The sequence below is a fragment of the Callospermophilus lateralis genome, chromosome 8 (genome assembly GCF_048772815.1).
Source record: "Callospermophilus lateralis isolate mCalLat2 chromosome 8, mCalLat2.hap1, whole genome shotgun sequence".
Classification (NCBI taxonomy): domain Eukaryota; kingdom Metazoa; phylum Chordata; class Mammalia; order Rodentia; family Sciuridae; genus Callospermophilus; species Callospermophilus lateralis.
This window is the reverse complement of record NC_135312.1, coordinates 65,411,883-65,436,783: the sequence shown is the minus strand read 5'-3', so window position 1 is coordinate 65,436,783 and position 24,901 is coordinate 65,411,883. Positions and strand designations below refer to the sequence as shown.

At 35.7% G+C, this 24,901-nt stretch overlaps 1 protein-coding gene and 1 long non-coding RNA gene across 7 annotated transcripts in view; one reads left to right on the top strand and one right to left on the bottom strand.

Annotated features, from left to right (window-relative positions):
- The window catches only part of Wdfy3 (WD repeat and FYVE domain containing 3), a 260,148-nt gene that overhangs the window by 218,038 nt on the left and 17,209 nt on the right, over positions 1 to 24,901 (top strand). For all 6 annotated transcript variants that reach the window (XM_076865184.2, XM_076865186.2, XM_076865188.2 and 3 more), the window contains 13 exons: positions 197 to 282; positions 2,044 to 2,124; positions 5,500 to 5,554; positions 5,811 to 5,930; positions 8,500 to 8,617; positions 9,468 to 9,574; positions 10,889 to 11,042; positions 14,875 to 14,966; positions 15,179 to 15,391; positions 17,736 to 17,883; positions 19,118 to 19,272; positions 20,399 to 20,557; positions 22,654 to 22,833. In XM_076865184.2, the coding sequence (XP_076721299.2) occupies positions 197 to 282; positions 2,044 to 2,124; positions 5,500 to 5,554; positions 5,811 to 5,930; positions 8,500 to 8,617; positions 9,468 to 9,574; positions 10,889 to 11,042; positions 14,875 to 14,966; positions 15,179 to 15,391; positions 17,736 to 17,883; positions 19,118 to 19,272; positions 20,399 to 20,557; positions 22,654 to 22,833 (1,668 nt within the window). The remainder of the gene's footprint in view (positions 1 to 196; positions 283 to 2,043; positions 2,125 to 5,499; positions 5,555 to 5,810; positions 5,931 to 8,499; positions 8,618 to 9,467; positions 9,575 to 10,888; positions 11,043 to 14,874; positions 14,967 to 15,178; positions 15,392 to 17,735; positions 17,884 to 19,117; positions 19,273 to 20,398; positions 20,558 to 22,653; positions 22,834 to 24,901) is intronic.
- LOC143406462 (uncharacterized) overlaps positions 21,364 to 24,901 on the bottom strand; it is a 40,003-nt gene continuing 36,465 nt past the window's right edge. The window contains exon 4 of the long non-coding RNA XR_013092195.2: positions 21,364 to 21,450. This is a non-coding gene — a long non-coding RNA (uncharacterized LOC143406462). The remainder of the gene's footprint in view (positions 21,451 to 24,901) is intronic.

Genomic DNA, 24,901 nt, shown 5'->3' with positions numbered 1-24,901 from the left:
AAAGTTTTTCTAAATAAATTGTGTAGAATAAGAAAAATCTTTTATTGTGTAGTTTAGTCTACAAAGAATTCATGACTCCCAAAATGTTCTTCAGTCAAGAAATTAATTTCTTTAACACTGTAGAAATGTGAAAAGTTATATATAATTTTATTTATGATATGTTTTATCCTAATGTTTTTCTCTCTGATCATTTCAGCCTATTGCAGTTGAAGTTTTCTCTGGTGATGGGCGAAATTATCTCCTTGCTTTCCAAAAAGGAATTCGGAACAAAGTCTACCAAAGGTCGGGTTTAGTAGGAAATCTTTGTATGCCATTATGGGAAGAGGTGGGGGGAACTATCACCAACCAGTTTAGCTAGTTTTTTTAAAAAAATCTAGAATTTAGATCAGGGAATCAGCATCTTTGAAGAATATGTTTGTTTCATTTCTGCCAGCCTCTTAAAACTTGATCCTTCTAACTAGTTTTTAGAATGATAGAATTCTATTGGGAAATACCATTTTTCCGTCCTTACAGTAGAGATTATCATAAGTTACTTTTAGCTCTAAGTCTTATGTCTTTAAATATAAAAGGATTATACTAGCTTAAGGCTTCCTTCGTTCGCCAAAATGAAGACAGTACCTTTCATTGCTATTTTGTGCAGGGACTGAGTTACCCTACAAATTATATTCACGTGAGGCTCTTCTCTGACCTTGGAAGGGAAATTGGATACCTTTATTCCATTAAAAGTAGCATAGTCAAATAAAGCTATTGATCTAATCTAAGCATATTTTATCTTTATCATCCTATTTTTAAATTTTACTTTTTTAAAGAAAATAGTATGTGACTGTGGAACATAAAGATAATGATGGATATGCAAGCAATAATACTTTCATGAACTGATCACAGAGATGAGAGACTTCTCTTACTTTTTGAAGGGTGAAATAGGTCCTGGCATTTGTGTTTAAATAACTTCCATGCAGGATAACTAATATCATGTAGCACTGCATATCATTGCTGGACAGTACAGTAGTGCCCACTTACCCACAGAGATACATTCCAGGATATTCCTCAGAGGCCAGAAACTGTAAATGGAACTAAAGCCTTACATATTCTTTGGTTTTTTGCTATACATCCATATTTGTGATAAAGTTTAATTTACAAATTAAGCACAATATGAGAATAATAGCAATAACTAAAATAAACTGGAACAATTATAATAATATATTATAATAAAAGATGTGTAAGCTTATAAATTGTTTATTTCTGGAATCTTCCATTTAATATTTTGGGACCACAGTTGACCTGTGGTAACTGCAACGTGGAAATCAGAATTGCAGATAAGGGAGGACTATAATAATATTACCTGTGAGCACGTGAAATGTGTTCTTCAAACAATGTGCCTAGAACTATTGATTAGTAATCTAGAATTCCATTCACATAGGAGAACAGTTAAGGAAAGTGACTGAGATTCACTTTTGCTTATTTATCTTGTCAGTTTCTAAAGCTGATACTAGGAAGTTATTTATTCCTCATGATTATAAGCTGCAGTAAAGAGAAATGTCTGTGCATATGTGACATTCATGATCCACAGCAATTCCAGGAATTTTCCCATAGTTCTCTTTTGCCTTTAAAAAAATTATATTGACATGAGAGCAGCTCTGAAAAAAAGTTTCTTATGGTATCACATAAAAGTTACGTCTTTATGTATCTTCATTTCTTTAGTGAAGTCCCTTTTTTATCATTTGTTCAGCTATCATCATTATCTACCATCGTGTGAATATTCAGTTGAATTCCCTCATTAAATATTATCAATGTGACTCAGTTCCTGAAAATCAATTTTAAAACCCATTGGGTGTCATGACAGCACAAGTAAAAAGCTAAAATCTGCTGTGGACTTTTATATTTTGTGTTTTAATTATTATCTATTCCCTCTTCCTGCTGTTTACTGGGAAATGGGAGGGTCATTGCAATAATGGAGATGTACATGAATCATCCATTTTTAAGCTTTCATTAGATTGTCACTGAGACTTCATTTGCAATTTTATCTATTTCTAAATTTTTCAGGTTTTTGGCAGTAGTGCCATCTCTAACTGACAGTTCAGAATCTGTGTCTGGGCAGCGGCCGAACACTAGTGTGGAGCAGGGGTAGGTGGTGAGCTTCTTGCACATTTTAGTTAATCATAAATTTAAGGTGACTTGTATCTGGAGAGTAAAATTTAACTTATTTAATAGTGTTTCTATAGCCCATGGTGGTTGTAGAAATGTTTTAAATACTGGAAACTAGAAGGAAAAGAAAGAAAAACATACGTAATTACTTATTCAAATTATTGCACACATTTTGATCAGTACATTTTCTAATCTTTTAGGATACATATGTTGTTAGGCATACACTTGAATTTGTACTTTGAATACAAGTATTTATTCTGCTTCTATTTAGTGCTATATTTAAATATTTCCCCCATCTTTAAAAAAGTCTTCAGAAGCATAAATTTTATTCATAAATTTTATTTTATTTAACCTGTTCATCAGTATAAAACATCTTGGGTTTTTTGTTTGGTTTGGTATTTTATATTGAACCCAGGAGCACTTTATCACCAAGCTACATCCTCATTCCTTTTTTTATGTTGAGTCAGGATCTCACTAGATTGTTGAGGGTCTCACTAAGTTATTTAAGCTGGCCTTGACCTTGGAATTCTTCTGCCTCAGCCACCTTAGTCACTAGGATTATAAGTGTGTACCATCACTCTGGTTTTTCTGGATATTTTGTCTTTATGGATTCTTTTATTATGATACTGGAAATGTGATTCCTCATTATTTTGTAGGATAGAGTCCCTTTAGTATAATAAAGTTTATGAATGTTAAGGCTCTTGATTCACAAAAATAACCTGATATTCATAATAATTATATTTATATTCTGCCATCATTAGACAGGTTTGCTTTGTCCCTATGATACTTGCCAGATTTGCATGTTAATTTTTAAAATCTTACTGGTTTAACATTAATTCTCATTTTTAGATATATGTTTAATTATTAACAAGCTTGAACTCCGTATATGTTTATCATTTTAATCATTGAAAATCACACAAATCTTTTGCCCATTTTTCCTTTGAGTTCCTATTATCAATTTACGAGGTGTTTTTCTGTAATAAAGTATTTATTTTTCCTTTGCTTCACCTATTTGTCACAAATTGCCAACTTTCCTTTCTCTTTTGCTCTCTGATATTTAAATTTAAACTTCTGTCAGGATAGGTGGGGTTGGAGCACTCCTATATTCCTAGTTAAATAGGAGGCTGAGGCAGAAAGATCCCAAGTTCAAGACTAGCCTCTGCAATTTAGTGAGACCTTGTTCTAAGATTAAAATAAAATAAAAAAGAGCTGTGGGGGTTGGGGTTATGGCTCAGTGGTAGAGTGTGCATCTTGTATGTGTAAGGCCCTGGGTTTCTCAGCACTGAATATAAATAAATAAAATAAAGATCTATTGACAAATAAAAGAATATTAAAAGGGAGGGGCTGGGGACATAGCTCAGTCCTCAGTACCAGAAGTAATAATTAATTAAGATTTATATTGTTATATATTCAGACCTGTCGTTGGTTCCTTTGTGCTATTAAAGTTGCTTTTAATCTTAGTAAGTCTCTCTGAATTAGATACCCTTTTCAAGAATTCATATATCTAGCTCTATTTGCAGTTATTCAGTCACTGGTATGTCTTTGCATTCACTGGAAAAGGAGCCATACAATACTTTTGTGTTGAAAACTATAATTATTACAGTATGCATGAAAATTACTTAAAAATTTATCAGAAGGACTGGATATGTAGCTCAGTGGTACAGTGTTTGGCTTGCATATAGGAGGCCCTGGGTTTGGTTGCCAGTACTCAAATTTAAAAAAAAAAAAATTTACTAAATATTCTGTAATTTGTAAATAAAATTTTATTCCAATCCTTATACATCTAATTACATTAAATTAATGTATTTCTCTTAAAGTTGTTGCTTTTATTTTTGTTTACTCAGCAAACACAGGTACTCTAGATAAAAGTTTTTGTTAACCTCAGAAACATGTTCAGTCCCAAATCATTTGTCATGGTGTTAACATAAATACAGAAAGTAAAAAGTTAATTGAGGCTTTTTTTTCTCCTACTTTTTTTAAAGCCTCAGTTTGCTTTAAGGAAACTGCTTTTGAAGTAAGCAAAATGCTACTACTTTTACCTGCTAAAATTATCTTAAACTTGATATTCCTTAATTCTTACTACCTTCTATGCTGAGTTAGTAGTTCTTAAAGAACTTTTAAGAGATCAGAGGTCAGAAGCAGAAATGTTTTCCTCACTTCACTCTTCCTTTTTAGTTGTTTTCTGAATTACAAAACTGAGGAGTGATCATAACTTCTTCCAGAGAGACTATCCCTGCATCTTCAATTTGCCTGCTTTAAAGAATTCATCTAGAAGTAGAAAGTGGTGTTCTGTCCTATTGAGCTAGATGTGTCTATGACCTAAGGCTTACAAATCTGCTGGTTCCCTTTCAGATAATAAAGAACATAGTTAAATACTTTACGTTTTAGTGCCTTGACCAGTTTTTTTAATATTTTGTAGTTATGAATGGACAGAGTATCTTTATTTTGTTTACTTATTTTTATATGGTGCTGAGGATCAAACCTAGTGCCTCACATGTGCAAAGCAAGCTCTCTGCCAGTGAGCCACAACCCCTGTCCTTGACCAGTTATTAGTTATTAGCGTTATAAAGCTGATGAACTTTAAATACGGCTTGATAGTATTCTAAGAAAATTTGCTATCAAAAAAGCCATATATAAATTTTAAATGACCTGAACATCAATTAATTTCCTCTCATAAAATATTCGTATTTTTATTCACTTACTCAATATTTCTTAAGAGATACACTGGGCTGGGATTGTGGCTCAGCGGCAGAGTGCTCGCCTACCACGTGCAAAGCCCTGGGTTTGATCCTCAGCACCACATAAAAATAAATAAATAAATAAAGATATTGTGTCCAAAAAACAACTAAAAAAATAAATATTAAAAAAAGAGATATAATGTGTACCTACTATGCATAAAATATTGCATAATTTCAATTATACCATTAATGTCTTTGGATCTGTTTATGTGGGATTATAATAAAAAGTAGAAAAGTCGGATTAGATCAATTTTTTCCCAAATATTTTGTCCATGACCTCTACACTTTAAAGTGTGTGTGTGTGTGTGTGTGTATTTATTTATTTATTTTTGTAATATCACTATCCAGTACATAAAATTGAATCATTAATACAGAAAACACTTTCCCTTAGTATATGTCGTGACTTCTGATATTCTGTTTACTTCAATTCATTGCATGTTATTCATATTTTAAAATTCTTATCATAACCCTCTAAAATGATTTTATGACCCATTAGTAGTTCCCTTGTACTTTGAAAAATTCCTGTACCAGGTGACCCCAAATTTTTAATTCTATAATTGCTGAGATTTAAAACTGTATTACCTGCAATTTATTTTATTCTGTGGTAATTTTTTAGATCTGGGCTGCTTAGCACATTGGTTGGAGAGAAGTCTGTAACTCAGAGATGGGAGGTAAGTTAATGACTATAAATTTCCTCAGTAATTTTGTAGGTCAAGGATCTAAGTCATACAACTTTTGGCTATATGAAGAAGAAGTACACCATAGAGAAAATTGTCTTTTTGTTTTTTTAGGAGAAAAATTGTTTTGATACTCTGAAATCTATTAAAAACCAACTATCTGTACCTCATTTGCATATAAACTTTTAAAAAGTGAACAAAGTATAAATAATTGACTGCTGTAAAATGAATCTTTATTATCTTTTCCAAGAGAGGTGAAATCAGCAACTTCCAGTATTTGATGCACTTGAACACTTTGGCTGGCAGATCATACAATGATCTCATGCAGTATCCTGTCTTTCCCTGGATCCTCGCAGATTACGACTCAGAGGTAAATCTCAAATCACTTTGCCTAAGTGAAATACATTCCCCCCCAAAAAATTTAAAGATAATGCACTTGCCCAAATATCTTATTTACTTTGAAGTTTAGTGTTCTCTGTAGGTACAGGCATTTACTTCAAGAGGATGAGTAGTGTTTTATTTTGGACATACAATATAAAAGATTTAAATAATTGATCCACTTGGGGGTGTTGAGCATTAATTCACATGCCCATTCAACTTTCCTTAATGGTTTCCATTGGTTAATGTCAAAACCATCGTGTAGTTTGAATTGTTTCTGTAAATATTTGTGAAGTGACTCTTCTTCAAAATATTCCTGCCATGAAAAACAAATTTTTGTGTACTTTTCTAAGAAATCTTGGGAGAACATTTCTAACAATTAAGCATGTACACGACTTAGGGATAAAAGTCAGTATGAAGATAAATAGAAATGTTATCTTTCCTCTCTTCCTTCGCCTTCTGTCTTACCAAGATCTGATTAGCTCTGAAATGAACTAGTAACAGGATAAAAAAAGAGAAGCTTGGCCCTTGATAGACAAACAAAAAAAGGAAAAAAAAAAAAAAAAAGATTAATTACTCCTAAAATTAAGAAACTCATTGGACCTTTTCATTCATCAGAATAAGAACTGCTTGTATTGTCAGAATTTTTATACATCATCATATTAGGGGAAAAGAAGAAAGCTTCTGTCCTCAGAAAATTTTAATGTAATGAAAGAACAGAAGTCAACCCTACCTTCATGGGTGTATTAGAGTACATATGATGTGTGAATCCCTATAGGGCATGTGTAGTTAATATGCATATCTATACATATTTGGGTGAATAATGTAATTATGGAGAAGAGGAAGTCAAGAGTAAAGATGGATAAAATGAAACTTTTTTCTTTAAGTTATCCAAGGAGATATAGAAGAAAATAGAGATTTAAAGGGGGCAGGAAGATCATAAATAATGCATTTTTTATGGGGAAGGAGTGAGGACTATATCAAACTATCTAAGAAGAACATTACTAAACCTTTAATTCTGGTCCTGATGTTCCAGGTATAGTTCCAATCCTTACTCCCCATACCCCCATCTTAGGAAGTAGCACACTGTGGCAGAGGAGGTCTACCTTTCAAACACCTTTTAGCATCTTCCTTCATTAATATTGCTGATGTCTCACTTTAGGTCGATCACAACAGCCTTCTGGATTCCTGCTCTGATGTTCTCTTTCCTCACTCCATCCAGAACATAAATCTGGATGTTATGTTAGATTCAGAAACATAAATCTAATCAAGTCATTTCCTGTTTAAAAAAATTCAGAGACTGAGTTAGTAGCCTCAGTAGCCTTTCCAGATAGCTTCTATATAGCCCTAGTGTTCTCCCAGAACTGCACTCCTGAGATACCTTAATGTTCTTTCTTGGACCTCAGTAGCTTTTCCCATGCCTGGAATTTTCCACCATACATCTTATATCTTTCCTCCACCTAGTGATTCACCTCGCCACCATCACTTCACCTCTCCAGACACACTCGTACATCACCTCTGTGAAGGGGAGCCCTTTGCTCTCCCTGTCCTCTGTTTTTATTCCCACACTGCCTTGCAGTTGGGTATGATGTCAATTTCTTCCCCTTTTTAATCATGGTACTTTTTTTCACAGTGTATTGTAGTCAGGCTATTTGACCTTATTCAATTGTAAGGTCCTGAAGACATAGTCATCCTATATATCTCCTCAAATCCCAACACTTAGAACAATGGTTGGTACTTAGTGTACACTTCAGTGTTTATTGAACTAACTATAATTGAGATACTTTTCATGTAGACTTGAAGAGGAAAAATGGAATAACTTGACTTACACTGATCAGAGTGAATCAATTTCCCCTTCCTAAGGTTTTTAAAATACAAGTCTGTCATGATGTCCTCTAAAAAGGACACATATTGAATATTCCACAGGCACATATTTCAAATTTCTACCTTTAAAGCAGTCAGGGAGTAAATATTGGTTTCCTTTTACATAAGTGATTTAGATCAGCTAGAGATGAGCTTTTAAAATAATCTCTGGTAGTCTAAAAAAGTTCACCTCATTTGGAAGTCACTTGATCTGGTATGATGATGTTTTTTAAAAGGAAGGAGCTACTGAGTGCTTCAGCTAATATCACTTCTAGATCCTTCTAAAATGAAAATACTCAGAAGTAAACCTGTTGGGCACCAGGGAGTGGGGCACTGAGAGGAGAGTTGTCAGGTGATATGGGTGACAGAGGATAATGAAGAATTGCAGCTGTTGTGTCCACAGTCTCCTGCTGGCAAGAACTGGAAACATTTTTTTTTCTTTTTTCCCCTCCCCAAAGTCTGGATCCTGAATGCCTTCCAAAGCAGTTGTCTTCAAACTGAGTCAGTTAACAAAATGCCACTTGCCTGACTGCAGAGTGTGGAGAAACACCACACGCAGCATGGTTTTGGAGTCCATTCTGCCTGTTCATCCCACAAATGCATTTATAAATCATCATTGTCCACTACAGCCACTGTATCAAAGTTGGTCAGAATACAGAGTTCTAGTAACTTGCATTGGGTTTTGTTTTGTGTTTTAGGAGGTAGATCTTACTAATCCTAAGACATTTAGAAACCTGGCTAAGCCAATGGGAGCACAAACAGATGAACGGTTAGCTCAGTATAAGAAGCGTTATAAAGACTGGGAGGATCCTAATGGTAAGTAACATTTTCTTGTCACTGGACCTTGTACCTAAGATTCAAAAGTAGGCCTTTATTTAATGATCTGACAGACTTGAAGTCTTCCTCAAGTTACTTACATATCATTATATATGGTTTATTTATACACTTATATATATGTAAATTATTAGAGTAGAAAAATCAGATATTTGCATGCTGTTATGGCCATGCCTAGGAGGCATTTATAGCAAGTTCTTCAGAGTACCAACCAAAACCTGAGAGTATATTTAGTCCAAGAACTACATTTTGATTTATTGGCTTTCTTTTAATTTTATTGTATTGAAGGACTTTTTGAAATCCTTTTGCATTTAACAAAAAGAAATTAACTGCTTTCTTTAATTAAATGATTCATTTGTTATTTATTGTATTTAATGTTTATTGTGTTTTCCCTTCAAACAGACCAAACAAAGGGGGGAAACCCTGAGCCTATTAGTGTATGTGTCTGGATTCTCTCCACTTTCCTCGCTTTTTGCCAAAAAGGTTATATATAAAAATACATAACTGCAAAGCCAGAACCTGACAAAAATTAGCTATAAGTCAGTGTTCTCCTTTAGTGAAGCTGGTTTGCTGTTAAGGATTAGCTCTTTAACAATAAGCTTTGAGAACCAGCCATTGAATTATACTTACTTTGGATTATTGCCAAAGACATTAAGTGAGGGAACAGTGGTGTCTTTGTGAAGTTTTCCTGCTACAAATGCCAATAGCTAACTACATATAGTGTAACAGTTCACAAACACATTTGCTAGCATTTCCAAGTCTGTTGATTAATATCAATTTTATTTTTCATATTTCCTCTTTGTTTTCTATTGTGCTTGAACATCTGGAACAGGAGAAACCCCAGCATACCACTATGGAACCCACTATTCATCTGCAATGATCGTAGCCTCATACCTTGTAAGGATGGAGCCTTTCACACAGATATTCTTAAGGCTACAGGTAAAACCTAAATTTGGAATTTGACCATTCTATTCAAATCTACTTTCCTTTAAAATGCATTGTCTTGCCTTATAGAAGCCTATGAAGTTTTAGTGGCAAAGTAGTCAAACAGATTTAAATGGAATTTTGCTGGACCTAAAAAGAGTGATACATCCTAACTCATTTGGTGTCTTCTTGATTATAATTGCATTCTCTTTCATTCAGTCATCAAATATTTACTGAATGCCTACTATGTGTTAGGCACTGTTTCAGGTACTTGGAAGACTGTCAGTGAAGAAAGATGCCTTGTGGAGTTTCTAGACCTCAGTTGAGAGAGACAGCCAAACATAATGAATGAGTAATCTGTAAAGTGTTTTAGAGTATGATTAAAGGTATCAGGAAAATATATATACATTAGGTAAAGTGGGGAGGCAAAGGGCAGAAGGGGCTTAAAATCGAGTAATGGGAGTAGGCCTCCTCTGAACAAAAACCTCAGTGAGGTAAAGGAGTTACTCCTACATACATCTGAGGGAGGTGTGCTCTGAGTAGAAGTAGAGCCAGAGCCTCAGAAGAAGGTGTGTGCCTGATGTGTTTGGAGAAATAGCAGGGAGGCCCTTGTGTTCAGAATGGAGTAAGCAAATATGAGAGTCATAAGGGATGAAGTGAGAAAGGAAAGAGGCCAGGCTGGGGCAAGTCTTAGCTGTCATGGGCTTTGGCATTTCCTCACAGTAAATACCATGTTCATTAAAACACACAGGGACCAGTGTGACTGGAGAAGGAAGGTAGTGTATCTATGAGGCCGCAAAAGAAACCCTTTTGTCTTTCAACTTGTTTCATCAACCGATAACTTTCCTATCACCTTTCCTAATTCTCCACTTAATTCTAATTCCCAGTTCAACCACATGCGATTGAATTGTCATGTTAATTTCTAAAATTAGCTAAGTATATGTATAAGAACTTGAATATTTCCAACTGTAAATGGTTTACATTAGACCTTCTTTCTTAGAAGAGCATCATCAGATTATGGAAGTATTTATATTTCCTTACAGACTTGTCCTCTCTAAAAACTAATATTTTTAAATGACTTTTTAAAAATCTTTATATTTATATTTCACTTTGATTATAAAACCAATCTATTGAGCATCCTTTGTAAGGAGTACTCCAAAGAGACTAGGTTTTCTTTTGTGATTTTAAATTTCATGTATTTAACATAGGATGATGCGAGATTGAAATGTCACCAAACATATTTGAGGTTTTTAAGCCCTTGAACTTGACAGAAGCTGTGAGGTGGGAATGGTTCTCTAATAGAGAGGTGCCTTCTCATTCTGCCCACAGGGTGGCCACTTTGACCTGGCTGACCGGATGTTTCACAGTGTGCGCGAGGCCTGGTATTCAGCATCAAAGCACAACATGGCAGATGTAAAAGAACTTATCCCAGAATTTTTTTACTTACCAGAATTCCTGTTCAATTCCAACAACTTTGATCTAGGTACGTAGAGCTGTGTTAGAAATGTTAGCTAGGCAAAGAATAGTAGAAACAAGTCACTTCTGAAGATTGTCTGCCCCATGCATTAACAAGAAAAGATTTCCTTATACTGTTAGTTGCTATTATTTACTATAATTGGATGCATGTAATTAAATATTTAAAAAAGCACATTTATTCCCCCAAAATGCTGTTTCAAACCTAGAGTTCTAGAGACATTTATAAATTGAAACAGATTACATCAGATGTTTAGAATTTTGTTGTTCTAGTGAAAACAGTCGTAAAGTTAAGTTTTGAAAATTATGACCATTGAAACCCTTTAATAGTCAATGATCTAAATTTTTATGTATTGTTCTAATCGTGTGTGTGTGGCCTGAGGTATTCTTGTTTTAATGTGTTTCAAAATCAAATTTCAAAAACTTTAAATGAATCCCTTTTCTTTATCCTGTTAGATCCTATTTTGTAGAAAAACAGTATAGAATCATCATTTATAAAAAGGAGAGAAATATCATCAGTAGTGTCTTTTATATTCTTGGCAGTTAGAAGAAATAAATTTGACTTTGGTTAGAGTTTCTTGGAATACAATTTGATGGTCTGTGCTTTTGAGTATTTCTTTTAAAACATATCAGAATTCCATTGCTTGTACTTTAGAATATTTCTGCCACATTTTGTACTTTTTTTTAATATACCCTACATTTATTGCTTTTAAGAGTTAAGCGTATAAATCATTATCATCTTACCTCCAAATTTTCATTAACAGAAAATTCAGGGAAATATTCCTATCTTTTACATTTTATAATTTTTGTTTATAAATTTTTCAAAATTAACTTTTATTAACTGTCCATTAGCAGGTATAACTGTGTGGAATGGGATTCAATAAGAAATATTGTAAGACTTTCAGTATTCCCAGGAAAAGTCCTCATTAACTCTGACTGGGCCTGGAGCTCACTCTTGGGCAGGAGTGGAATAGATGGTCAGCAAGCAAAATAAACAGATGTGTACACATGAGTACTTAAAAATGAGTACACCTGAGTGCTTTTTTATGTTCACTTACAACATCACTTGAAGAATGCTGCATTCCCTAGAGATACCACTTTCAAAGAAACAAATACGGAGAGGTGCAAAAAGAAAAAGATCCCTCGTATCTTCTATAATCTTTGAATCAGTTATGATGATCTATGTTGCAAAGTGTTTCAATCAGACCACTTACAAACCCAACCAAACAATCCACTTTTAAAATAAGTAAATAAAAGAAGGTCATGTACTTTTATCTTTATCATATTCACATTCATAACACATCATCTTTCCTTCTTAAAATCAAAAACACTGTTTAAATTTAAAGGCTAAAAACATAAAACTCTCATAAAAAACCATAAGGGTAAATCTTTATGATCTTGAATTTGTTAATGGATGCTTAGATATCAAAAAAAAAAAAAAGCAACTAAAGATAAGTTAAACTTCATCAACATTGAAAACTTTGGCATCCAAAGATTTTGTCCAGAAAGTAAAAAGACAGCCTGTGGAGTAGGGGAAAACATTTGAAAATGAGATATCTGGTAAGAGTCTAGGATCTATATAATATAAACAACTCTTAAAATTCAACAGCCTGAAAATAAACAACTTTGTTGAAAAATGGGTAAAAGACTTTGTTAGATATTTATCCATATATATGGCCAGTAAGCACAGAAAAGATGCTCATCATCATTAGTTATTAGTCAATGCAAAAAAAAAAAAAAAAATCATGATGAAATAACACTCCACACCCACTAAGGTGGCAAATATCTGGGAAAATCAGAAAATAGCCAGGGCTGGCAAAGATGTGAAAATGAAAACACTTGTACATTGCTAGTGAGATCATAAAATGGTCAGCTACCGTGGGAAAGAGTTTGAAAGTTCCTCAAAAAGTTAAACAAAATTACCATATGACCAGCAATTCTACTCCTGAGTATATAAGAATTGAGAACAGGAGCTCAAACAAATGCCTGCACAAGCATGTTTATAGTGGCAGAACTCCAAATAGCCAAATAGTAGAAATAGCCCAGATGTCTGTCAAGGTGTGAATAGATAAACAAAGTGTGATACATACATATAATGAAAGATTATTCAGCCATATCAATGAATGAAGTGCTGATAAATGCTACAACATGGGATGTGTTAACTTTTCATTTATTGTAATAAATACCTGAGATAATCAACTGATGAAGAGAAAAGGGGTTTTTTAGCTTATAATTTTAGAGGTTTCAGTCCATGGTAGATTGGCCCCATTGCTTTGGGGCCTGTAGTAAGGCAACACACCATCATGGAAACATGTGGTGGAACAAAGCTGCTCACCTCATGGCCAGAAGGCAGAAAAGAGAGGCAGAGGAGGGGGCTGGGGTCTCACTCTTCTCTTCAAGGGCACTCTCACAGTGACCAAAAGACCTCTGAGTAGCACCAGCCTAGGACAAAACCTTTAACACAGGACTTTGAGGGACATTCCATGTCCCAAATTAGCAATGAATGAACCTCAAAAACATGCTGAGTGAAAGAAGCCAGCCTCAGAAGGTCATGTGATGTATAATTCCATTCACAGGAAATACCCATTCATAGGTAAATCCAGAGACATAACAAATTGGTGGTTATTATAATCTAGAAGAAGAGAGGAATGTACGAATTTCACCTCAAAAGAGAAAAACAAACAGAACTAAACACCCATTGCTCTCTATCAAAAAAGATAGTGATATTATTTAAAAAAATAAAAAAATAAAAACCACACCTGGGAGTTTTCCCTGACCCCATCTTGTTCTCACATCCCTGGATGTACACAGTGGGGGAGTTGCAGAATAGACTGAGGGTTTCTCTGTAGGTTTTGTTTTCTGTGTATGTCATTTTTTAAATGCAGCTAGTGCTAATAAAATTCTCCAACATAAGCATTTAGGGAGTATAGCAAAATCTTGAAAAGTAGGTTATATCTCAAGAAGCCTGAGAATTATTACCAGTTTCTCATTATCAAAAAACTTGGACTAAAGTGAGCATTTGAGAGGGATTGGCAGGAATGTGTGAGGTGTGTGTGCTTGCAGGGATGCGGCATAATGACCCGATTTATGTCAACAATCAAATAACAATGATGAAAATAAGTTTCTAAAGGAAATGTTTTTGTTGGTTTCCATTTGGAGTTGACTTTGTGCTCTAAAATTTGAACAACTTCTCTTCTGTGTGGAATTCGTAATAGAACTACTATCTAATCAACTGCTAGGAAGTCAGGGAGTTAAGTCTTTACTATTTACAGTCGTTTGTTACAATGATAATCTAAACCTATGAAAACTGTAAACTTAAATTACTTTTTGGTGTTTTTCCAAAAAAGAAGGGGGAAGAGAACCTGTTTCCTTATACAGAGCTTTCTTAAGAATTTGTGTCAAAAATATGAATAACCTCATGTACTGCATTTATCTTCAGGAGGCTCAAAACAGTAGCCTCACGGAAGATCTCATTGAAGAGCATTTCAGAAAGTTTGTGTCCGGTGTCCCTCTTAGAGCAGGACAAGAATATTAACATGTTTACCTTCAAGGCCTCTTTCAGGCCTTATAGAATATGTTCAATTTTGTATAACTCAGCATTTCCTGCAGACATTTGAGAGCAAGAATCCTGGTTTTACTAGCACTTAGCAAATCTTTTTGAGGAAATGCTTTAAGGAACAACCTTGGGGAGACACCAGAGTGGATGATCCCTGAGGGGCTTTTCTGTGGTGAAACTTGATAGTTCTAGTAATGAATCTCACACACTATTTCTCTGTCACTGTAAATAAAGTTAACGTTTGTCCCATTCTTTCATTTTCTTTTTAATGTATCCAATTATGCAGGCTGTAAACAAAATGGCACCAAGCTTGGAGATGTTATCCTTCCACCTTGGGCCAAAGGGGACCCACGAGAATTCATTCGAGTCCACCGTGAGGTAATAAGGGTGCACTCAGGAGTGGGTTGTGGCCAATGATCACAGTATACAAAGGACCTTGAGCTGTGTATTATACATTCACTTAAGTTACTAATAATATTATAATGATTTTTAATTATTTTAATTCCTATTGACCACTAGCCAAGTTTCTTGACTTTGTGAGCAAGTAATAAATGCCAGCCCCTTACCTAGCTTGTGTTTTGGAATTACAGGCTTTGGAGTGTGATTATGTGAGTGCCCATCTGCATGAGTGGATTGATTTAATCTTTGGCTACAAACAGCAAGGTCCTGCTGCAGTAGAAGCTGTGAATGTCTTCCATCACCTTTTTTATGAGGGTCAAGTGGATATCTACAATATAAATGATCCACTGAAGGAGACAGCCACCATTGGCTTCATTAATAACTTTGGTCAGATCCCCAAACAGGTATGGATGTTCTTTTCTTATCAGCAGTGACTCAGTGTCATTCCATAATATTTCTATAGTTGGTATATTACCACATAATAATTAAGTTTAGTCTAAGTTAATAATGAATCATAAAAATTGTTCATTAGATTAATGATCCTAGATTACTTGCTTCTCCTCACTGTTATATGAGATAAATAAACTTTTTGATGTTTGAAGAGAATTTTCACTCAGACTGGAACAGGGCATGTTTTCTTGCTCATGACCTGATAGACCACAGTGTGCACAGAGACAGGGTTTCATCTGATGCCAGTGGGAAGCTGTGCTGATTTTAGGGAGGAAAATGACATGGTCATATTTAATTAAGCTTTTACAGTTCATTCTGGCCTAGTCAGTTCCCCCTGGCACCCCTGCTAGTGTGTGTAACACACACACACACAAGTGCATGCACTTTGCAGAGGAGCTAAATTTGGACAGAAGAGCACTCGGGACACAGCTGTAGAGATCCATGGAGCAGATGATGATTGGGTTACATTAGTTAACAGTGAGGAGAGTGCTGTGCCATGAGGACTTGTGCCACAGTAGTGCCCAGGACATGCACCAGCGGCTCTCACCACCATCTGGAACCTGGAAAGAAGACCAAGAGCTGTGCCCCTTAGCACTCCAGGAATGTAGATCTCTGTGTTGTGCACAGTGATGAGCACCCCCTTCTCTTTCCACTATGTATGAGGGGCAGGCAGAAGCAGGAGTATCTGCAGCACAGTGAGAGGAGGGACTCTACTGAGCTTGCAAGTCCCTATCCTGTGCCATATGCGAGGGGCAGTACACTTTTGGCCCTGGCCACCTTCCCTGTTCCTGCTTCACATATCTCTCCTGAAATTCCTTTTTATAAGGCTAGCCAACTTAAAGATTTCCAGGGTGGACACTTGGGAATACACAGAATAATGGCCAGTTGTATGTGGGAAAGCCAGATAGACAGCAGGACACTACTGCACCATTTACAAGGTAGTCTGATCCCTACCAAAGGAACCATGTTTACTTTTCAAGCAAAATGCTCTTCAATAAAGTACTCACAGTTGGAGAGTTTTAATTAAATCTTTATTTAGGTAAACCTGTCCTTTTTCCTGAGTGTTAAAAGGCAGGCTCCCTGTTGCATACCCTGTGGGAAATGCATGTTCTGAACATGTATATAAAGACACGTGGCACCACTGCAGGATTTGTGTGCTACTTTGGAATATAAGAGACCAGCAGACTGGGAGATATAACTTGGATACCAACATACATCTAGGACAGGCCATTGGGTAATATCAAGTAAACAATCTAAGAAAATCTCAATTTTATGGTGACTCTATGCGTGTATGAGCTGGCATATGGGCTCTATGTTAGGGCCTCACATGAAAGTTGTTCAGTAAATATTTATTTGTAAGCATGCTTTAAATTACACCTTTTTTACAATTTCAGAATCTGTAGAAGATTAAAGAACTCTGACTCTGTGCCCCTGTACGTAGCTAACATAAACAAAATGCTTAACACTCTGGAAGCCTACAGTGCTATCTTTGTCTGTACAAAGCATATTTCCTGTCATTTTCCCCCCAGAAACCCAAAACATCTTCTTGAAGCATAGTGCTATTGTTTTTATCTTTAGTCTCAGCTCATCCAACTTTTTCTAGATAGCTTTCTCAAATATTAGTTTTCCAGCAGAAACTACTGTATCCATTTGAAGATCTACATTATTTGAAAAATAATTTTACATTAAATTTGAAAAATAATCTTAAGTGTATATTAATATTTTTAGTTGTAGAAATACTGAACAAAAATTCCAAAGATTTTTCTTTTCTTTTTTTTTTTTCTTTCTTCATTGCAAAGTGAAAGGAAGGGAATAATGTTCATATTTTCAGCAAATTTGTAGCATCTGAACAGCACCAAAATCATGTTGCTAAATCACATTAAGAAAAGCTATGGTGGAAGCCAGAACTAATCCAGTTAAAACGTCTACCCACCTTAAATGGCACAGAATAGTATTGGACTATGAAGAATCAGTTGCCTTTTAAAAATAATTGGAAAACCATTATAAATCAACTACAGTTTGGTGAATTAATTTTCTTTCACAGAGTTAATTCAGCTTAGCATAGAACACAATAGCAACTCAAGCTTTAGCATCATAGTCCTTTACCTACTTACTAAGTTATGAGTTTGCTGGAAATCCTCTTAGCCTCTTTGGAATTCTTTCCTCAAATGTAAAATAGAATAATGTAGTATCTAATGTTTATTGTAAAACTTAAGTTAAATAAGAACATAATGCTAGCATATTAAAGGGCTTAATAAGTATTACTTTTTATTATAAAGTATGTCATCTTTTGTACAGTTATTTAAAAAACCTCATCCACCAAAACGAGTGAGGAGTCGACTCAATGGAGACAGTGCAGGAATCTCAGTCCCACCAGGATCCACAAGTGACAAGATCTTTTTCCATCACCTAGACAACCTAAGGCCTTCTCTAACACCCATAAAAGGTAAGGTGATGAGAAATAAACTGTTAACTCATTATTTGATGGCATTGTTTAATAATCTTAATTCAGCAAAAGCAAACTTGTTATTTAGCAATTGTGTCTTTTGTAGTAAGTGCTGTATATATTTTGTGTAAAATCACTGAACACTTTCTAGTATCTTCTTTTTCCTGTTTTCTTTTTTTCACCAGTTGGATTCTGTATCAAAAGAGCTAAACAGGTTTCCCACTTTTGTTAATTTAGTCAATTCTAAGATATCAAAATTTTGTAACTTCAATTTTACTTGCAGAAAAAACTTTGTCTACATTTTTTATTTTTCCTACATATATTCAGTATATCAAATAGCAGTAGGAAGACGATGAAATAGATGGACATCATTACTGCAGGTACATGTATGAAGACACGACTGTTGAAACTCACTTTGTGTACAACCAGAGATATGAAAAATTGTGTTCTATATGTATACTATGAATTGAAATGCACTGTGCTGTCATATATAACAAATTAGAATAAATAAATAAGTTAAAAAGAAAAAAAATAGCAGTAGACAGACCATATTTTCAATATGCCAATCAAAAGACATCCCACCTTTTATCTAATGATATACTTATCTAAAAGAAGTTTTTGAGGTAGAAATTTTACCCTTAGAATGAAAAAATGTTTTGTAAAGTCTTGAAGTTGGTCACTTTAATCAATTTAAGAGTTGGAGCATCAAACTGATTTGGTAGGCCACACTCTGCCATTCTATCTCATCACAGGGAATCTGCTCCTTGCTATCTCTTGTCACTGTTCACTGTCTGTTCTAGAGGTTTAGTTGTTTGGCAATTTCTTACGTGGAGTAGGAAGACCATGCCTCTTGGGGCATGTTATAGCCTTCCTTTAAGTCTGTAGCTTGCAGGGTGCTGAAGATATAGGTTGGTTGATGGTGTCTGTGTCCCTCTGCATTCTGAGAAGTACCTCAGATTACTCTGTGTAGCAGCACAAACACAGGACTGGAGGGAAGTTCTGCAGAACACCTGTCTAGGTGACACCCCACCCAGCATGTCTGGGAGCAGCCTCAAAATCCAAGCTTTGCTACTAATATCATTTGGTCTTAGGTATCAGGATGCTTAATTTGTATGAATATTTGAGATTACCTTACCATACCTGTGGGATAATGAAGTTAGTTTCCCTGTCTTGTCCTAATGTAATGATTTCTTATTTTTTTTTTTTTGTTTTGTTTTTTGGTTTTTATTAATAGAACTCAAAGAGCCTGTGGGACAAATAGTATGTACGGATAAAGGTATTCTTGCAGTAGAACAGAATAAGGTTCTTATTCCACCAACCTGGAACAAAACTTTTGCTTGGGGCTATGCAGACCTCAGCTGCAGACTGGGAACCTATGAATCAGACAAGGTTTGTGGTTTCTTGCTTTCTCATTTAATCTTGCTCTTTCATGGCATGGATATCTTGATAATGGGGGTGGAGAGAGCACAGTCCAGTGGATTGTCAGCTGTTCCTCCAAAGGCCAGAAGAAAGGAGAGTGTCATTGCATCAGACAAAGATAAGGGAGCTAGTGGAGAAGTCATGTTTCCTGCAGAACAAGACTCTTTTGTAAGCTGAGTAATAGGGGCTGGTTGTTCCCTTCTTGCCCACAGAATTCCTCTAAAAGATCCTAGCCAACAAGGTGCTCACCATTTCTGCCAACCAGAATAGCCTGCTTTTGGCAAGTCACCATCTGGTCCACTTATCATTTTAATGTTCTAAAATGGCTGACAGAAAACTTGTTACCCCACCCCACAGGAACCAGCAGCAGCTGCTGTGAGTTCCATAAGCATCTCTTTGAGAGGCCATATGTAGTGATCCTTCAGCACCCTGTGTTTGCCCTGGAGCCCCTCCCAACTGTAAGATGGATAGACTCTGCCCAGCCTGTTCCATTCCATTGCCAGCATGATTTTGCTTAGTTAATGTTCTCCTTCAAAGCACTGTGCTTTCTGTGCACATGCTTCCACTGGCTACAGCATACACCCTTTTACTGGATCATCTCCTGCTTCTTACATAGCAGTACCATACAAATTGAACATCATTTTTCCACACTGGAGAAAACAGAGATCCCCATGATGAATGAAGTATTTTTTAATTATGGTTCTTGGCAGCAAGTACAGTTAGGAAACTGTGGGAACAATTCAGTGTGGAGCTTCATTGGAAACATCACAAAATTAAAAACCAACCTATTATGTAAAAATGTGGATGTGTAACCGATGTGATTCTGCAACTTGTATTTGGGGTAAAAATGGGAGCTGATAACCCATTTGAATCAAATGTATGGAAGATGATATGCCATGAGCTTTGTAATGTTTTGAACAACCAATAAAAAAAATATTTAAAAAAAAAAAAAAAAAAAACCAACCCAGAACGTGAGTTGGTGTGTGTCTGTGAGGTGCCTCAGCGGAGGGCCTTGCCCTTTACTCAGCTCTGCTGCTTGTACAGCAGAAGTCTAGAGCCCTTGGTGGTATGTGCTCACATCTGTTTTGTTTTACAGGCAGTAACTGTTTATGAATGTTTGTCAGAGTGGGGCCAGATTCTCTGTGCAATTTGCCCCAACCCCAAGCTGGTCATTACAGGTGGAACAAGCACGGTTGTGTGTGTGTGGGAGATGGGCACCTCAAAAGAAAAGGCGAAGACCCTCACGCTCAAGCAGGTAACTGAGGGTGAGCAGATGGAATGGGCTCATTCCATCTCAGCCTGCTCTGGAGAAACTAACAAAGCTTCCTTCGTCCTGAGGTACATCAGGCACAACATAAAAAACCAAAAAGTGCTCTTTTGCTAGAAATTTTTTTAAAAAAAAGAAAAGTAAATCAGAACATACTATTTCATATAAAAATTATCAAGCTGATTCTTTTTTAAAAATTAAAGCAAGTCATTTTTAGGTAATACATGTTAATATATTTAAGTAATATAAATATTTCTTATAAATTATGTTTATTGACTTTTTGAAAATCAAATTATATTTGCTATTGATCCTTACTAATTTCAAGATGATGTACATTTAGATAAACCACGAAGTTGTAGTTGTTTCTCTCTTCTTTTGTCATTTCCTTAAGGACCTGCCAAACTCATAATATTTAGTAGAATCCTTGAAGATTTAGTTAACAGGTATTTCTGATCACATAATTTTCATTTAAAGCAATAATCTGTTTATAAGTAAGCCATCTTTTTTAAAAAAAATTTATAGTTGTAGATGGACAGAATGCCTTTATTTTATTTGTTTATTTTTATGTGGTGCTGAGTATTGAACCCAGTGCCTCATGCATGCTAGGCAAGTGCTCTACCACTGAGCTACAGCCCCAGCCCAAGCCATCTTTTAATATTTGATTTATGAGAGAATTTATCATATTTGATTTATGAGAGAATTTATCATAAGATATTGTTTAAATAAGAAGCATACATTTAAGTATATTTTTATTATTACTGAAAAGTAGTGTATCATTTATTACATGCCTCCTATGTTAAGGACACTATGCTGGAAGTCTTAAAAATACAGAACTTCAATCCTTACAATTTCATAAGGTAGTTATTAATCACACTTTACACCTGAAAAAAAAAAAAGAGAGAAAGAAAAAGGTCAAATGACATGCTCAAAATTATAGTTGTGGGAAAAAAACACAGAATTTAAATTCAGTTCTGGCTCCAAAACTATTTTAGATATACTTTTGAACAGTAGTATCTTAAATATCTGTGGAAAGAATTGGACCCCTGGTACTTTTACCAACAACCATCTAAATAGACCAGAGGCTTCATAGACTTCCTGAATCCTGAGGCGAGTCACACCAAGAGAAGCAAACTCCTAAAACAAACACCAAGTTGACATACATTCTGCTGATCCAAACTCCTGCTTAAATATTTTTAATTTAGAAAAAATATTCTGAAGATGACATGCCAGTCAAATGGTGTTTGCTAAACACACCATGCAGACATCTGTATGCCCCAAATTTTAAACCAACTCATTATTTAAGCAGGCATATTCTTCTGCCAGGGAAGATGGCCCATTCTGATACTCAGGGATTCCTTAACAGTAATCTTGATCTTTCCCTTCAAAATCCGTACTTATTTTCACTTACTACCATTCATTCCCGTGGGTCCTGTTTCTCTTCATTTTCTCGCAAAAGAGAACAGTTCTTATTCCAGTTTGAAGAAGGAGTTCCTCTCAGACAGAACTCCTCAGATATTTCCCATGGAGTAGCAGGACTGCAGCACATTGACACATCAGAATGACACTGTTCCCTTGTCTTTCAGAACCAGATACTGCAATCTTGTGGTTCTCACCATTTGTATATTTTTATTTTTTAATTTTTGACTAACATAAAATAACTGCATGTAGTTTGTGCATTTAAAAAAAATTCATCAATTACAGGTCCTCAGAATAAACAAACAGGTGTTTGTGGCATAAGAGAATGGACACACAGTTTCAGTTCTGTTTGGAGGCCAATAATCAGTGTATTTCCACATAGAAATAGCATGAAGAAACCCAAGCTGTGTTGCACCTGCCAATCCCCGTGCTCTCAACTATGCTGACCTATGTTTAGGAAAGTAGAATAAAACTCATCTCCCGTCCATACAGGATGAGCCCACGATGGGCCACATGAGAAAGGTCAGCCCCGCACTGCCCAGATTGCCCCACTCAGGGCACCCACTGCCCTCAGCATAGCTTCTATCTGATGAATCTGGGAGCTTCTGAAGTCACTTATGGGATCTGTTACTGTGATTGATCTGATATGTTGCTGTTTTCTTTTGTAGGCCTTACTTGGCCACACTGATACTGTTACCTGTGCCACAGCATCACTAGCCTATCACATAATTGTCAGTGGGTCCCGCGACCGGACATGCATCATTTGGGATTTGAATAAACTGTCATTTCTAACCCAGCTACGAGGCCATCGAGCTCCAGTTTCTACTCTTTGTATCAATGAATTAACAGTAAGTATTAAATTGCCCAATTGTTTTATATTCAGGGAAACCATACTCAGTAAAAAAATGACTTTTCCTAAGCTGATAGACACTCATTCTAAAAGTCACTACATTTCTGTGTTTTTTGAAAAGCAGATGGAGATTAAAATTTTTGACCCAAAGAGTGCTTTCGTCTTAAAATTCATTCACTACTAGGTACTTGAAAGAGAACAAGATTTGGTTAAAATAAAATAAATATGATATGCTTTTTAAAAAATAAGGAACTCGTGGGATTTATTAAGAATGTTCAGGCTGGGGTTGTGGCTCCATGGTAGAGCACTTGCCTAAGCACATATGAGGCACTGGGTTCAATTCCCAGCACCACATAAAAATAAATGTTCAACCACAAATAAAAAAATTTTTTTAAAAAAAAGAATTTTGTTGAAATTTTTAACAAAATACATTATTTGTTTTGAAAAGTGAAAAGAGTAGTATTTGGGTGCCCAAATGAGAAAATTTGTTATTATTTTTAAAACATTCTCAAATTATCAAGGAATTTTATCTCAAAAATAAATATTTTATAAATCAGAATAAAAATAAATGCACTGGACTAGAAGTTTTCCACATAGAGCAAGTCCCACTGAATTGAACAAGAGAGGGAGTCTTCTTTATCGCTAAGGGGTTGTCAGGCAGGGGAAGCTTAAGAGTAGGTTTACAAAAAATGAGGTCCATAAGTCCAAGGGTACATTACTAAAGGATAATGTATCCTGTCCCAGGAACCCACCCCAGCCTCTTCACTAACAACATTCCCATTCCTGCCTCATTCCTGCCCTGTGGCCACCTTTAGGAAATGGTAGTTCTCACCATATTATTGAGGGATGTTTCTGTTACCATCCACACAGACAACTTTCCTTTTCCTTCACATTTTTGATTTCTTTCAGACAAAACTATTTTATACTTACAATCAAATATCTTGTAGTCACATACACACAAAAAAATTTTTGGTTCTAGTGAAAGGCATCTGGAGTATCTCACTGATGATAGGAGGACTCAGAAATGTGAATAAGTTGGGGATGGAAGGGTAACAGAGTCAACTTTGGTTTTGGTGTATTTGATAGTTTTAAGATATTTCAGAACATAGCCTTGGGTTAGGCCTGCAAACTTTTATTTCTAAAGAACTATGGAAAAATATAGGAACGACAGAACCACTCTGACCTAACAGTGTTACTCTGAGTCAGATGCTTAATTTCATTGAAGTACTTTGTTTTGAAGTTGTTCTTAAATAGAATTTTATTTACAGTCAGTTACTTGAGCCATTGTACACCCACTGGATTGCAGTAGTTGCTGCAAACAATACAGAAGCGATTTGGGGGTTTTTTTTCTTTTCTTTTCATAAATTTTTTTTATAGTTTCTTAACACATGAAAAGAATTCTATTTCTGTTTCTCCAACCAATACCCAATGTGCTTAACTTGTGTTTACATTTTGGGCCCAAGTTCCCTTGGTAGCTGCTCTTTATTTCTTCTTCTATGGCTCAGCCCTCATGACCACAGCATTCGCTTTAATGCATTCTTAATTGTGTCCCCCTGGAGTCACTGAAGAGGTCTTGCCTAGTGCAGAATGAAGTGGCTGTCTCTGGTCTCTTTCAGAGACCAGGAACACTAATTAAAACTTACTTGCTGACACTCAGAGACAGCTCAGTGACTGATACAGAGGTAGACAGAGCAACAGAGAGTATTATTTGTGTTGGGGATTGTTTAGCTTCTTTCCATGGAGGTAGAGGGGCTGTAGAGAGGGGCTAGGAACAGTAGATGAGCACAGAGTTCAGCCTTGTCATCCCACCCCAGTGTCCCTATGCCTTCGTCCTTGTGTTGGTGCTGCTACTCAGCTTTTGGTGCTTCCTCTGCTTTTGATGACCATCTTCTAATATCTAATAGATTCTTATGAATTTCCCGACTGCACTGCAATCACTAGGTCATTTCTAAAGTAACAGCCAGCAATGGGAAAACCAGGCCACCTTAGGATTAGAGTGGCAGTACAGGATGGTTTGTGAATGTTGGGACTACAGAGAACTGCTGCTGTGCCCCTCACTGTCACCC